We start from the raw sequence: 16,974 nt of genomic DNA, 5'->3' as shown, positions 1-16,974 counted from the left end.
GCCGATACCGATACTGGCCAATCTGAGCATGTGTTAAAGTTTAAAATTATTTAGCCTCCTTACTTAGTTGTCAGACTCATGTTGAAAAAGGTTTTAGTACTCTTGATAACAACTAGCCAGCTGAATTAGGTGAGTTTGAATAACACACAACGGTTGGTAACAAGAAACTGACCTGGTTATTCAGTGACAAACACAAAACATTACAAATAACAAACAGAAATGGCATAGTCAGTCAGTAAAACGTGCAAATAATATTGTAAACTGTCTTAAAAAAGCAAAACACACAAACAACCTCAGTGGAAAATCCCACAAACCCACCAAGCTATTAGATGCTTTTAATGTTTCGTGCATTAGTTACAATAATTGTATAAAAAGCCTCTCAGGTTTAAACGACTAATTCAGTATCAAGCTAACATTTTAAAACAGTAAATAAAATACTCAGAGTCCCCATTCTGTATCAGCAGCTTTAAACTACATTCAATTCATTTAATTTTACAAATCAACTGTTAAAGTTGTTAAAATTGCTCCCGTTATTCCATAATTTCCCTTCTGTCTACTTTCGACATGTGAAAGTTTTAAAACTGTTTTGAAGATAGATTCAAGTCATGATTTTGCCGATTTAGGAGTATTTTAGATAAAAAGTTAATTAGGTTTGCTTGGAAGGTTCACAACAGCCTACTAGGGAGGTGTCCTGCTTTAAGATGGCGGCTGTTTACTAACGCAACTAGTTTTCAATCCTTCAATGTTGCTAACGCCGTTGAGTCTGTCATCTTGCATCTAGTTCTATATACATATGATATCTATTATCTACAGTAAAACGATGTTGACGTAGTTTGTAGCGGCTGTCAGCAACAGTCAGGTATTCTTGTGTTTTTTATCCAGCGGCATGAGTTGAGCTAAAGCCGTGAGTTGAGCATTGGCATTACCCGGGTCTATGACAAGCATGTTTACTCTCAGGACGCAATGCGGTCCGTTTCTCATTGCGTCCCGAAGACTGCGCTGTGTATTAGTTCCGCTTTAATTGACATATTTCAATAATCGGAATTTGTATGTTTGTGAATCGTTCTCGAATCTTCCACGGCCGAATCGCTCAAGGATCTAATGACGGCTGGGCATGTTGTACCGCGGTTCTAAGTGTTGGATGGTGCGTCTTGACTCACGAGAGATAATGGCTCGTCATCCAGAATTAATTCTTCGGCAATGACTCTTGTTATTCCCTGGGCTTTGGGACTGTCGAGTGCCAGTTTGTCACGCATAGCAAAAGTTTCTGCCAGTGTTAGTTGCGTAGGACCTTTCTTTTTGTCTTCGTTTTCTTAACATACTCCTCATATTGTTTGTGGTGGTATTTCGCTAAATGCTTGATTAGGTTGGTTGTATTAAAACTTCTTACAGCTTTACCACCACGCTTGACTCTCTTGTGGCATATGTTGCACTCTGCCTCTTCGTTTTTGTCGTCATTTAAGGTAAAATGATCCCACACAGCTGACATTTTTACCGATAGTCTCTCGGTAAATTGGGAGACGGTAATGTAAATGTAGTGTGTTGAAGGTGTGCTGTAAAATGCGGACCGGATTTTATGGAAACCGAAGCAAAAACTGGAATGGATTTTGTAAATCGGTGCGCTGGAAAACCCGGACCGGACTTTCAAAAGAACTGGATCGGAAGTCTGGATCAGAATGTTTCCGTGTTGGCCGATCCGATACCGATGCGCATTTTTTGCCCATATCGGCGTCCGGTCCGATCCAAATATCGGACTTCGGGACATCTCTAGTTACTTTAAATGTGTTTTAATTGTATCTTCAATATATTTTGTCAAACACACTTAGTAATTGAGGTTAAATTTGATGTTCAGTGCTTTATTTATTTAATATGATTCAATATGATCTAAATAATGGGTGCGAGAAAAGTATTAATTTTCAGTTGAAATGGCATTAAAAAAGGTCTTAAAAGTCTTGAATTTAGATTTATCAATCCTGGGGGGACCCTGATTTATTAGATAAGTGTCATGGGGTCCCAGTATTATGTACGAGTGCCTTTTGCCACATACAACCTCAGAGTGCTTTAAATTCCCAGTTTTTTTTATTGTGAACTCATTAGGGATGTAAATAACCAATTTCATATTGCAAAGTTTGCTGCGATTCAATTTGATTAAAGGGCCGTCGATTGATTTAATACAAATTTACGCACGCATAACTCTAAGCCTAGTACTAGTTTGCTCAGTGGAGGACTTGATTGACAATTTCTTTTTATGAAGTGTCTCATTATAGCAAGTCAGATGTCAGCTTGCCTTTTGAGTGCAAAGTCTTTTCACCCCCCTCAGGTGTTTTACCGCTGAGCTCGCAAAGATGAGCCACGTAAAGCAAATAGGACTGCAGAGGAACCATGAAGAAACGAGGTGTGGAAAGACTGGCGTCCTGAATATGCCTCGCTCTCAGAGGAATTGATATTTCTCCGGAATGAGTCATTTCTTGTGGGTCGTATAGCTGACATTCTCAGAGATGACCATGTCCTCCTCTCGCCCCGTCCCGACCCTGACCATTCTGCCCCCATCCTCCGATACCGAGTCCTGGTCCCGCTCACCCAGCCCCCGGCCCACTCGTTCCGGCCGCCACCCGCGTATCTACCGTGGCCGAAGCCGAACCAAAAAGCGGAGTTCCGACAAGCGATCTGTAACCCCGCAGATTGTAATTGAGGAGGAAATTACCCCTGCACTCTCCCCACTTGTGGCCCCTGATTCCAGGAGGGAGGATCCGGGTCAGGACCTCCTTCTGCCACCTTCCCAATCTTGGTCACGTAGTCCTTCTCCCAGCCGGCGCTCCCGGTGGTCCCTTAGGAGCCTGCTGGGAAGGGATTCTGACTGGGAAAGCTGCAGGTTAGTGCACTGGATTACGGAGCCCCATATCTACAAAGAACTGATATTAAAATAAACCATTAACTCATTCGGGGATCATTGATGGAGAGGATAGACTCAACTCGACCTGACCAGAATAGTATAGAAAGTAGGGCTGCAGCTATCGATTATTTTAGTAGTCGATTAATCGATGAACTAGTTAGTTCCAATAATCGAGTAATCGGATAATGAACATGAAAAATTAAAATACCTGAGCTGAGCATCACACGATATAAAAAAAAAAAGAGGATCTATGTACAACAAAAGAACAATGGGCTAACTTGCATAGCAAAAGTCGGCTAGCTTAAATGCTAATTTTTTTTTTTTTTTCCAATGCTTTTGACAAATGGTTCGGACACATATTTCAAGAAAAAAATGGCTAAATATACCTATAAACTAAATTATGAATGCATTAAAAAACATAAACAAAAACTTACGTTGGTCTTAACAGGGAGCAGTTGGATTCAGCCATGTGAAATGAGGCAGACCAAAAGGCAGTGTATCCACCCTAATCAATAAAACTGAATGCAAACACTTTCAAAACAAACCATTACAACACCACTTTAATTAAACGAATACTCGAAGCAATAAAATTTAATTCGAATATTTTTTTTATAATCGAATACTCGAGTAAGTCGAGTAATCGTTGCAGCACAAATCGAAAGCATTTGTCATTTCAATGCTGGCCAAAAGTATTTGCACCCCTGCAACTCTGTCAGATAACGGCTCAATTTTCCCAGAAAATGATTGCAATTACAAATGCTTTTGGTAGTAATATTATATTATTATATATTATTATTATTTATTTTTATCATTTAGGGCTGTCAAAATTATCGCGTTAACGGGCGGTAATTAATTTTTTAAAATAATCACGTTAAAATATTTGACGCATTTAACGCACATGCCCCGCTCAAACAGATTCAAATGACAGCACAGTGTAATGTCCGCTTGTTACTTGTGTTTTTTTGTGTTTTGATGCCCTCTGCTGGCGCTTGGGTGTGACTGATTTTATGGGTTTCAGCACCATGAGAATTGTGTAATAATTGACATCAACAATGGCGAGCTACTAGTTTATTTTTTGATTGAACATTTTACAAATTTTATTAAAACGAAAACATTAAGAGGGATTTTAATATAACATTTCTATAACTTGTACTAACATTTATCTTTTAAGAACTACATGTCTTTCTATCCATGGATCGCTTTAACAGGATGTTAATAATGTTAATGCCATCTTGTTGATTTATTGTTATAATAAACAAATACAGTACAGTGATACCTCAGCTCACGAACGCTTAAGCTCACGAACTTTTCGCCGCAAGAACATTAAATTCGCGAGCATATAGTCTCTGCTGACGAACTAGTTTTCAACCGAACCGAACCAAATCACGCGGTCGAACAGCGCCACGAGAAGCTGACGCACGCTCATGGCGTTCCAGTTCGTCCCCTCCCTTTCGTTGAGTGCGGACGTGGTTTGTGTTTGATAGACATTTTGGACCATATTGAGTGTACTTTTGCTATTATGGGACCGAAAAAGACCCCACCACAGGCTAGTGTTAAGCCTAAGAAGACATTAAAGAAAATAAGGTATATTTTTGTGTAGTTTTAAGGCTTATTTAGTAGAAAATTATGTTTTATGGGGACCTGGGAACGGATTATTCTCATTTTAATGGTTTCTTATGGGAAATAAATGTTCGGAAGACGAACTTTTCGCCTTACACACACTTTCTGGGAACCAATTATGTTCGTGAGCTGAGGTATCACTGTACAGTACTTATGTAACGTATGTTGAATGTATATATTCGTCTTGTCTTATCTTTCCATTCCAACAATAATTTACAGAAAAATATGGCATATTTTATAGATGGTTTGAATTGCGATTAATTACGATTAATTCATTTTTAAGCTGTAATTAACTCGGTTAAAAATTTTAATCGTTTGACAGCCCTAATTATTATTATTGTTATTATATTATTATATATTATTAAGACTAACTCAGTGTTTTTTAACACTGATTTAGTCTTGATTCATTAGGTTGGTGGTTCTCGTCCAGCATAAGGTCCGCTAGTTGGAAACACAAGGTCTGCACAGCATGATTTGTGTCCCAAAAAAAAATACATGATTGAGAACAAAATTACACAACCCAAAATCCATAGACATGAGTCCGACATTGCCTAGTTGTTCAAATGTGTATCAATACAAATCCGCTAATCAGAACTAATCCCAACAACACGCTTATTATTGACAGTCAATTCACTGAGCACTCACAACATGCCGGGAGGCGGAGCTCCTACGCTCCCCACTTACCCTGCTTCAGAATCATGACATCACCCCCAGCCAATGGTACTCTGCCTCTCATCTGATGATGTCACAAAGACCCAATCAGAGGAGGCCCTGTATGGTGAGGGTGCTCCCTCCACTCCCCTCACCATCTTCTCTCCCCTCTCAACATCTGATCTGGGTTTTGTCAAGGCAAGAAGTTAAACTTTCTGCTTTAAAACCACAGGAAGTAGATGCTACTTTTACCAAAACCACACATAGCCGATTAGAGACCCTTTTTTGGCTTCCTGTCTCAACTGGCAGGAAGGAAGAGGTACTCCTCATTTCCTGTTAGCTTGACACAACTCAGGGCGCGCAACGGTAAAGAAGATAAAACGCATCGAGATTGAGGTTTCTGGATTATGATGTGCGCTGTAATCTGGGGATCGGGTGGATTCTACTTTTGGAGACGCGTCGCTTGCTAATTTTCAAAGATGCTCGAGAGGAATTCAGTTAACCGGGCTCTCAAATAAAATGGTAGTGAACTCATTGGCTGCCATTGACAGTGATAGACATTCAATTCATTTGGGCTGCCAGCCCATCCCAGTTCAAATGGATTTGATGTCTATCGCTGTCAATGATAGCAATGTTTGCCAGCCAACCTGTAGTTATCTGAAAACTAAATATTTTACAAAAGTTAACATTTTGAGAATAATATCTCATACCAAAAGTACCGCAATTTTACTAAAGGTCATATTACAAGAAAAAAAAACATACAAAAAAGTCAAGTAGTTATATTATGAACATGATTAATCTGGATTTCAAAATAGTGACAGTTGACTTGCATAGAAAAATGTGTGTTTTATGACAAAAGTCACAATATTGCTACAATTCTTCTGACAAAATATACATTTTTTTTAAAGAATACCGTAATTTTCGCACTATAAGGCGCACCTGCGTATAAGCCGCCACCCACCAGATTTGACATGAAACCGGGATTTTTTTCCATAGATAAACCGCACCGGATTAAAGCTATAAGATAACACTTTGTTCAACGGCGGCATCATAAGATTGTCATAAGACCAAATGAACCACCATGAAGCTTTGCAGCCACTTGGCTCAAAGCTTCATTGTTTTATAAGGGTTTTCAAATAAAATAACATGAAACATTTTAATCCGACAACTGTTTTTATCAAATAATTTTCTGTACCGTAATTTTCGCACTATAAGGCGCACCTGACTATCAGCCACCACCCACCAAATTTGACATGAAAACGGCATTTGTACATAGATAAACCGCACTTGACTATAAGCCGCAGATGTCCTCACTGTATTATGGGATATTTGTATGGGACATTTACACTAAAAGATATTAACCGGCAACACTTTATTTGACAGCATCATACAATTGTCATAAGACCAAATGAACCACCATCAAGCTTTTATCCAATTGGCTGCAAAGCTTCGTTGCTTCAAGAAGCTTCATTTGGTCATCACTGTTCTCTTGGGAGAGAAGGTCAACCTCTCCTGTTGACAGCAGTGGGCTGTCAACACTGTGGTCGTCCAACATGCCTCCTAGCATGTATTGTGGCGCTACATATGTAAACAACAATCAAAATTCATGTTCTGTGTTAATTATTTCTTCAGTTACTGTTCTAGTTGGTTGTTTCATCAATTGCTAGTTATGGAATTTGCAACACTTTATTTGACTGTGGTGCCATAAGACTGTCGTAAGACCATCATAATTATGATATGACACTGTCATGAGCATTAATAAGTGCTTATGAAAGACATCAGTTCGTGTCATCCGGCAAATTATCTCACTTTTGAATGGATGTAAAAGATCCCAGCTGAACATAAATGGAGTTAGTGACATAATTTGCCAGATGACACTTAATGGCATCTGTCATAATCATTCATTAATGCCCATGATAATGTCATGTCATAATTATAAAGGTCTTATGGCCGTCAAATAAAGTGTTACCTATTAACCCAAATAAATCAACACATAAACCACAGTGGACTACAAGCCACAGGATTCAAAATGAGGGAAAAAAGTAGCGGTTTATAGTCCGAAAATTATAATAACTTGTTTTTAGCAGGACTGATTATTAGGGGAAAGCTATATTTTTAAACTAAGGGAAAAAATGACACTTGTAATATGTGAGTTATAACAGTTTCAAAAAAATTTGGGGGAAAACTGAAAAACAGGAAACAAGGTAACATTGCTGGTATTACACGAAGGCTTCTCAAGTTGTAATAAGAGGAAAATATGTAAGTGAACAAGTCTTAAGTCATTCACTGCCATTGACGACGATAGATGTCCAATACATTTCGCCTGCCAATGCGTTAAATAGGGAGTTTTAATGCTTCCTTCAAAGCTCCCCGTGAAGTGGTCTCTTATCTATGCCCCCCAGCCATATATTTTTTTTTAACTGAGACCCACTCCCTCCCTCCTGGGCATAAAGCTGCACCCCCTCCCCCATCTGTAGATTGAGGGGATTACGGATGGACGGCAGCCCGTCGGCGGCTCATCCTGCACAGGCAGCCGTCGTCTGTCCACGATGGTGGGATTCTAGCATCCCTCTTCTCCCCGCCGCAGGATAGTTTCTGGCCGGGTACATCGAGGAGGAGACGCGTGGGTCTCGTATGTTTTCTCTCGGACCCCCGTTCGGGACCACGAACGCCCCATGACATGTTCGAGTAAGTCATTCGACGGAGCGTTTACCATACTCGTCTTTTTATTGCGATACACGTGTAATTACGATAAAACGTAACATTTTTATTCTATTTCAAGACATTCTGGTGTATTCAGAATAAAAAGGGTGGTGCGTTCAAGTGAATCTCGGTCGCTCAGCGGTCATCCGGTCACAGGCTGCTCTCACTTACTCCCTCCCCGCCGAATAAACAAGGCAGCCTCCATCCACCCACAACCGGCTGCTTTTCAACCGCCAGCGAGCGAACGAACCTAGCTCCCGCCGCGTCTAGTGCCTCCTACTCTGGTTGTTTTTGTTAGCTTGTCGGGTCCCCGCAGCTTGACGTGATTGATGCTAAAGTAGCCATGGTGCTAACGCGCTAGCCGTCACTAGTTGGCTGCGAATGAATGAATTCACGCTACAGGGGTGACATTAAATATGATGAATTATGTTATAATTTAAAGATATTTTAATAATTTGTTGTCGTTGAATTAGCCAAGTGTCGCTGGAGCGCCTTGTAAACAAACGCTGACACAGATTCTCAACACTAAGCCCATTTAATAGGCTAATGCTCGGGACCGTGGTAGGATCACTCATTTGTGACTGATTATTTCTAGTTAACATGGCATTAAATAATATATTAATGAATAAGGTCACCAAGGATGCGGTGATACTCAATAATAACTTTTGTTGTCTTTGACATTTATGACCATGTGAATCAAAATCACATTTCAAGATAGTTTTAAAATAAAGCAAAAAAAAAAAAAAAATTTGGAAAAGCCTACTTGAAAAAATATTAAAAAGGCACAAGGTCTCACATTTATTGTTTTGATTGAAATTTTCGTGTTTTCTTGATATTTTCCGAAATTTCCAGGTTTGCGGTGAATCAGTAACAGGCACACTTTTGCAAAATAGACAATGTTTATTTTGAAAAGAAAATGCCTGTTACTGATTCACCGCAAACCTGGAAATTTCAGGAAAAAAATTAGATTTGTAGACTTGTTAAATTCACTGTAGAAATCAAATCTGAATGTCACTTCAACGTCAACACTTTGGGTATGTTTACATAGGAAAAAAATCTATTCAATCAGCGTTCGGATTAAAATTATGATCTGATGCACTGTGTTCATGATTACTATAAATGTATTGATGCCATTAGGTATAGACCCCAATCACCAACGTCACACAATCACGTGATCGCTGTATTGTGCAGCCATATTGTCAGTCATTGTGTGTCCGTGTTGTCATTGATCGTAGTTTCTCAAGGTGGATTCACTAGCTAATTATGGAAGCCCCGGTGCTTTCAGATGCTGTTAACTCATTGGATGAGTTGCATGGAAGCCGTTATTTGGAAAAGCTTCGGTCGATCCAGTCGCCAGATCCATATTTGATGCCCAAACCGATGTTTCCTCCCGTCCGGTCCTGTCCCGTGCGTCAGAGCTCGTCCTGAGACCACAAAATTTCCAATCATACTCCAGTTTATGTCACGATGAGGAGTCGGGTACCCAAAATCGTCACCCGCCCGAATTTAAACCGACATTTGGTCAGTTGAGCGTCACCGTTGTCACGATTGTAAAATTAAACTTGATCGACAACGGGCCGATGTGTGCCGAAAAATAGCTGCCCCGCCTGAAATGTCCCCCCTGACAGGAGCGCTTATTTATAACGCTTTATTGACGTGAAAACATCAAATGTTTTCATGGACGCATTACAGTAATGGATTTACGACTGTAAGATCAGTTTTAAATAATTAAATTACACAAAATATTAGTACTGTATTTTAGTAACAAATCGTGGACTGGGCCACATAAGCATCTTTGAACAGAAATGTATTAGTCTACAGGTTTTCACGACCATATCCCAATGACAATCACACAGGTATGACATTTATTAGTTCAAGCAGAGTAAAATAATACATATTCACGGTACAAGAAAGTCGTTTCCGTGTGGGCGCTCCTGTCAGTGGGGACATTTCACGCAGGGCGGCTATTTTTCAGCATAACACCTGTTGTTGTGCTCATCTTCTTGCTGTGCGATCGTGGCGACGAGCTTCGTAGTCTCCGTCTGATGATGTCTGCGATCGTGTTGGCATCATATTGATGTTTTCGCCGCTGTCTAACGGCTGTAGACACAAACGCATCATGGACCGAAATAAACAAACCGTACTGCTTTCGAGATTTGCCCTTCAACAATGGGCACACAGCAACTACTAAAATGACCGTTTATCTTCTCTGTTACTGCAACCAACCGCCACACATGCCTTCACCATTTTGATTAATCAATGTTAACGATTGTCAGGAAGGTTTTTGGGTTCATTTACTAGGCGGTGATTCCTTAGACAATCAGAAAAACACTCAGTAATAGGAGGAATGTACATAGCGGTAATATGTAAACACGATGAGCTGACGGACAATATGGCGGCACCAGTCAGGGGGGCGGAGTTGTGACGTCACGTGATTGGGGTCTATAGCGTGTTCATGCAAGTTTTTAAAGAAGATTAGTGCTGCAACGATTAATCGATCGGGGGGAAAAAATCGAATTCAATTTTGCTGCTTCGAGTATTCGTTTAAGTGGTGTTGTAATGGTTTGTTTTGAAAGTGTTTGCATTTAGTTTTATTGATTTGGGTGGATACACTGCTCTGTAGTCTGCCTCATTTCACATGGCTGAATCCAGCTGCTCCCTGTTAAGACCACCATGAGCTAAGTTTTTGTTTCAGCAAATGTTTTTTTTTTTTTAAACATTCATAATTTAGTTTAAAGGTATATTTAGCCGTTTTATGTGGGAATATGTGTTCGAACTATTTAAGAGCGTTGTAAAAAATAACGTTGGCATTTTATAACATTTAAGCTCGCGGACCTTTGCAAGGTAAATTAGCCAGTTGTTCTTTTGTTGTACATACAGTATATCCCTCATTTATTAATTCTTCATACTGTTTGAGGCTCAGTTCAGGTATTTTAATTCATGTTCCTTATCCGATTACTCAATTATTCGAACTAACTAGTTCTAGTCCTAAAGAAGATTTTTAGTAAATTTGCACATTTTTTAACACCAGTATGATGATGTAGTGTACACATTTATTGAAATCTTATTTTTGAACCAAGTGTTCACGAAAATATTTAGTTGCAAACAAAAACATATTGTATGTAACTTTGTATTTTGATTAGGGCTGAACGATAATGAAAAAAACTTTGCGAATTTTTGGGGGTTTGCAATATGTTCCGATATATATTGCAATATTAAAACTAGAACAGGGGTGCCCAAGTCCGGTCCTCGAGAGCCCCTATCCAGCTTGTTTTCCATGTCTCCCTCCTTTAACACACCTGAATCAAAAGATCAGTTCATCAGCAAACTTTGCAGGAGCCTGACAACGATCCTCATTATTTGATTCAGGTGTGTTGGAGGAGTGAGACATGGAAAACAAGCTGGATAGGGGCTCTTGAGGACCGGACTTGGGCACCCCTGAACTAGAAGAATTTTCACCAGTTGACTTGAATTGCTTTGTTTGGGAATACTTTGGTTGACTCACTATGACCACACTGTATTCATATAATACAGTTTACTCCAGGCTAAGGGGCTTTATCTGTGAATTATGAAGATTGATGTATGTACACTTGCTGCTTTTATGAAGCAAAATAAAAGTTTACGTGTTAAAAAAAACGTTAAAAAAACTCTTGCACGTCCTGCGATAGGACTATTGCGCACGCACATATGGCGATGTTTAAACGATATATTGTACAGGCCTAATTTTGATGCATTCTTTTGTTGTTGTAGATGAATTCATAGGTCATAAACGTTTTTTCCACACAACAAACCAAAATGAAGTCAATGTCTGTGAAATTTTGCCATGACAACAAAAGCACAAGAACAGGACGTACTCCTAATTACCAATGTGGTAAGGTTCATCTTTCCCACATCATGCGAAGGCAGTAAAATGAAAGAAGAGCATTCCCCTACTGAAGCAGAGCGAGCAGAAGCGTGGGTAGGCGCGACTTGCGCAAGACTAAACTGGTCTCTATATGAGACGAACACGTTGCTGGAGATATTAAAGTATTAAAAAGACCATGTTGGAAGAATGGGGAAAAATACATGAAATAACCTGACGTTTAATGTCTAAATGGACAGAACAATGTTTTGTTGACACAGAAAGAATACTTGACTTTTTCAGCGAAGTTCCACTGAAAAGGCAGACTGTACATTGTCAGTAGGGGTGTGCCATCTTTGGCACCCCACGATTCGATTACGATTCAGGTAGCTACGATTCGATTCTTGAACGATGATCACGGTATTGACGATGGTCACGGTTTTCACGATTATAACGATTATCGATGCATCGTACATTATTAATTAATATATTAGATACATTTTGTCCATTATTTATTCAAAATATCCTAATGATTCAACAGGAACGATGGAAACATCCCCATACAACAAAAAGCTGCTCTTAAATTGCTTTGTTATTTAATTATTTTTACAAGAAAGTGCAAAAACTAGAGCTGTCAAAATTATCGCGTTAACGGGCAGTAATGATTTTTTAAAATTAATCACGTTAAAATATTTGACGCAATTAACGCACATGCCCCGCTCAGACAGATTTAAATGACAGTAGAGTGAAATGCCCACATGTTAATTGTGTTTTATGGAGTTTTGACGCCCTCTGCTGGCGCTTGGGTGCGATCAATTTTATAGGCTTCAGCACCCATGAGCATTGTGTAAGTAATTATTGACATCAACAATGGCGGGTTACTAGTTTATTTTTTGATTGAAAATTTTACAAATTTTATTAAAACGAAAACATTAAGAGGGGTTTTAATATAAAATTTATATAACTTGTACTAACATTTATCTTTTAAGAACTACAAGTCTTTCTATCCATGGATCGCTTTAACAATATTTAAAATGTTAATAATGTTCATGCCATCTTGTTGATTTATTGTTATAATAAACAAATACAGTCCCTATGTACCGTATGTTGAATGTATATATCCATCTTGTGTCTTATCTTTCCATTCCAACAATAATTTACAGAAAAATATGGCATATTTTATTGATGGTTTGAATTGCGATTAATTACGATTAATTAATGTTTAAGCTGTAATTAACTCGATCAAAAATTTTAATCGTTTGACAGCCCTAGCAAAAACATTAACCATTTTAAAGGGAGTACTTATTTCTCACAGCAATACAATAAAATTTACACAGGTGGAATGAATTCCACATTTTCTGGAAACAACGTGTCTTTAGAAGTAAGACTTCTTTTAAACAATATACTTTGTTTTCACAGATTTCTGTGCTATTTTGCATGTTCGTAGTGTTGCCACTGTACTTAATCATGGTTTTACAGGTTCTGCATATGAAAACACGTTAGCTAATTAGCTTAGCGTTCGGCACTAACTATTAACACCTCAAACACAACAACAACACAGGCTGAACAGTTCAAGAGGGTTCGTGTACTCACCTCTTACAGATGCACATGGGTCTTAGCAACACACTCAGGACATTTTTCAATTGAAATGACTTGAAACTACAGCTGGACATCTGAAAGACAATGAGCAGCGAACTATCTCTCTTCCATCGCGCTTCTTTGACTGCCTGTCTCATACACAAATTTATTTTAGAGTCTTCTGAAAAAGAGTAAATCTCTCACTCAGTTACAGGCAGCATCCATTATAACGTTATCCATGCGTCCGTTAAAGGTGTCCGGGCGGCAGACGTGTCTTGAATTTCGTTTCGCTACAAGCGGCTGTCATAAAGTTATGTGGGAAAATCATCGTTTTTGAATCTTAGTGAATCGTCACGTGTCGAATCGCGATGAATGTAATAATCAATTTTTTTGGGTGAACTCCTCTAATTGTCAGGTACTCACTTTTGAAGTAAAACATAAGATATCCACAAATGAGAAAAATATCCAAAGGTATTTTAGTGTTTTTATTGTTGTACAGTGTTTTGTAATGACCATCACCAACCTTAACCGAGGCTGGCTGCTTTATCAGTCAAAAGAGGTTCAAGCTGATATGACTCTTGTTCTTGCGCTAGAAAAATTCCCCCTTCTGCCGTCTCGCCTTATGAAAATTTAACATTTAGTCTTGTCTTTTTGCAGCACCGCCAGTAACTCTCCACGCAGCACTCCGGGCAGCTCACCCTCCCTGCGGCGACGGGTCCTGGGGGGCGGCCGGACGAGCGAGAACGAGGGAGTGGGGGACAAAAGCAGCGGAGGGGGAGGAGGTGGTTCGGACAGCCCCCTGCCGTCAATACCGTCGGCGTCCTCACTCTCGTCAGCCTATCCGATCGCTTCCCGACATTTCAGGAGCAATGCAAAGGTAATACTACGATTATTGCTATCTTTGTTGTTGTCTTCTCACTACAATTGTTTTTTCAGTGCTGTCAAATTTATCATGTTAACGGGCGGTAATTAATTTTTAAAATTAATCACGTTAAAATATTCAACGCATTCAACGCATGTGCGGAATGACCCGCTCATGCATTGCCTCAAACCGATTACAATGAAGCAGTTTTTTTGCACATTGAGAGCTAAGAGGCAGAGAAAGGCGAGTGGACACAGGCGTTCACTGGACTGCGCCGTTTATTGGCATGAGCTTCGGCAACTCCTTCACAACAAACATACTGTAATTTTTGGACTATAAGGCGCACCTGACTATAATCCGCCACCCACCAAATTTGACACGAAAGTAGCATTTGTTCATAGATAAGCCGCACTGGACTATAAGATGCAGCTGCCCTCACTGTATTATGGGATATTTACCCCAAAAGATATTAACCGGCAACCCGTTATTTGACAGCGGCATCATAAGACTGTCGTAAGACCAAATGAACCACCATGAAGCTTTGAAACAATTGGCTGCAAAGCTACATTACTCCAAGAAGCTTCATTTGGCCACTGAGACAGTCAACCTCTCCTGCCACCTGCTGTCAACACTGTTGTTGTCCAACATGCCTCCTAGCATGCATTGCAGCACTGCAGATGTAAATAACAATCAAAATTCATGTTCTGTGCTAATTATTTCTTCAGTTACCGTTTCAGTTGTTTCATTAATTGCTCGTTATGGTATTTGGTAACATTTTATTTGACAGTGGCGCCATAAGACTGCATAAGACAATCATTATTATGACATGACACTTTCATGAGCATTATTGAATGCTTATAACCGATATCTTTTAGTGTCATCTGGTAAATTATCTCGGTTTTGAATGGATGTAAAAGATCTGAGCTGGACATGAAGATAGTTAGACATAATATGCTGGATAACACTGACATCTGTCATAAGCAATTAGTAATGCCCATGATAGTGTCAAATAAAGGGTTACCTATTAACCCAAATAAATCAACAAATAAGCCGCGCTGGACTATAAGCTGCAGGATTCAAAATGAGAGAAAAAAGTAGCGGCTTATAGTCCGAAAATTACGGTAAGTATCATTTAGTGAAAGCACAACAAAAATAATATTCCTATCTTTAAAAAAAAATGTTCACAAAAAGAAAAGCGCTTCAATCTGTATTAATGAGGCCCCATCCCCACACAGTTAAACAACAATGCAAAGGGAACTGGGATTCCCAATTAAAATAGCTATGCAAAATACACATAAAACTTACTCAGGCTTTGGTCAAACTCTATTCTAACATTTCGTTTAGCTCAACAAATACAGTGAATGGCAATATTTAGTCACAATATACAAACTATCAGAGGTCTCGTACGTTGTGAAGCCAGCACTCAAATGACCGTGAAGTAAAATGCATGGACCAGTAAACAGGGAACTACGGCGTTAGTGGAAGGACAAAACACACTCATTGGCTTGATTTCTAGTAATTTAAAACTTGCCATTGACACCTTGTGGTGTATTTCAATCACTACCTTACGTAGTTAAAGACACTGTCGAAGAACGGCAGGGAGCCTGTGTGTCGTCACCGCTCGGCAACGTCAACAATGGCGAGCTACTAGTTTATTTTTTTTATTGAAAATTTTATAAATGTTAATAAAACGAAAACATTTAAGAGGGGTGTTAATACAAAATTACTTTAACTTGTACTAATATTTATCTTTAAAGAACTACAAGTCTTTCTATCCATGGATCGCTTTAACAGAAAGAATGTTAATAATGTTAATGCCATCTTGTGGATTTATTGTTATAATAAACAAATACAGTACCTATGTATATATCCATCATGTCTTATCTTTCCATGCCAACAATAATTTACAGAAAAATATGGCATATTTTAAAGATGGTTTGAATTGCAATTATTTACGATTGATTAATTTTTAAGCTGTGATTAACGCGATTAAAAATTTGAATCGTTTGACAGCCCTAGTTTTTTTGTCTTTTCAGAAAATGCAAAGCTGGTATAATGTGAGTATCCGTTTCTAGCCCTTCAGTCTGTGGTGCTTTATTCAACATGATCTCATTGGTACCAATGTTCCTCTCCCTTAGGTCCTCAGCCCCACGTACAAGCAACGAAACGAGGACTTCCGTAAGATCTTCAAGAAGCTTCCAGACACGGAACGACTCATCGTGGGTAAGCTGAGGAAAGAACATCCTTGATTGGAGTTGGAGGATTCGAGCGTGATGTAGAGCTTTGCTGACATTTTGTCCGTTTTTTTTTTCTTTTTTTTTTCCAGACTACTCGTGCGCTCTGCAGAAGGACATCCTGCTCCAAGGCCGCCTTTATCTGTCTGAGAACTGGCTTTGTTTCTACAGCAACATATTCCGCTGGGAAACCACTGTGAGCACCTGCTTTGTGTTAAAAGTCCCTGTTTGCACAAGTCACACACATACGTCAAAATATCTACAATATGTTTGCCTCAGGGTTGGGAAAATGTCTGGCAGCGATTTTCTAATTCATGCAAGAGACCACAAGAATGTGCTTTTTTCCCCCTGTTCTGGGTCAGTAGGTAGTGCTTTTTATGACAAAGGTAGAAAAATGGAAAGCATAAAGGGGAAAAAATGATAATTTTCATATGAATTTTCGTTGAGCAGTAAAGTAAAGAAGTATTTGAAAACCCTGATATTTTGCAAGTGCTCCCACTTGGGAATCATGGAGGGGTCTGAAATGTTCATCGTAGATGCATGTCCACTGTGAGAGACATGATCTAAAAAGAAAAATCCCAATGTATCATTT

The 16,974-nt window shown here is 39.2% G+C and overlaps 1 protein-coding gene across 2 annotated transcripts in view; it reads left to right on the top strand.

Annotated features, from left to right (window-relative positions):
• The window catches only part of LOC130914791 (protein Aster-A-like), a 62,361-nt gene that overhangs the window by 8,044 nt on the left and 37,343 nt on the right, over positions 1-16,974 (top strand). For both annotated transcript variants that reach the window (XR_009062997.1, XM_057834299.1), the window contains exons 2-6: positions 2,321-2,872; positions 13,944-14,163; positions 16,185-16,205; positions 16,287-16,371; positions 16,475-16,578. Coding sequence is in view for 1 of the 2 variants with exons in the window: in XM_057834299.1 (XP_057690282.1) it covers positions 2,499-2,872; positions 13,944-14,163; positions 16,185-16,205; positions 16,287-16,371; positions 16,475-16,578 (804 nt within the window). In the remaining variant the exon portion in view is untranslated. The remainder of the gene's footprint in view (positions 1-2,320; positions 2,873-13,943; positions 14,164-16,184; positions 16,206-16,286; positions 16,372-16,474; positions 16,579-16,974) is intronic.

This window comes from Corythoichthys intestinalis, chromosome 4 (assembly GCF_030265065.1).
Source record: "Corythoichthys intestinalis isolate RoL2023-P3 chromosome 4, ASM3026506v1, whole genome shotgun sequence".
In the NCBI taxonomy this organism is placed as follows: Eukaryota; Metazoa; Chordata; class Actinopteri; order Syngnathiformes; family Syngnathidae; genus Corythoichthys; species Corythoichthys intestinalis.
Note: the sequence above shows the minus strand (reverse complement) of the source record. Positions and strands in the feature narration are given on the sequence as shown.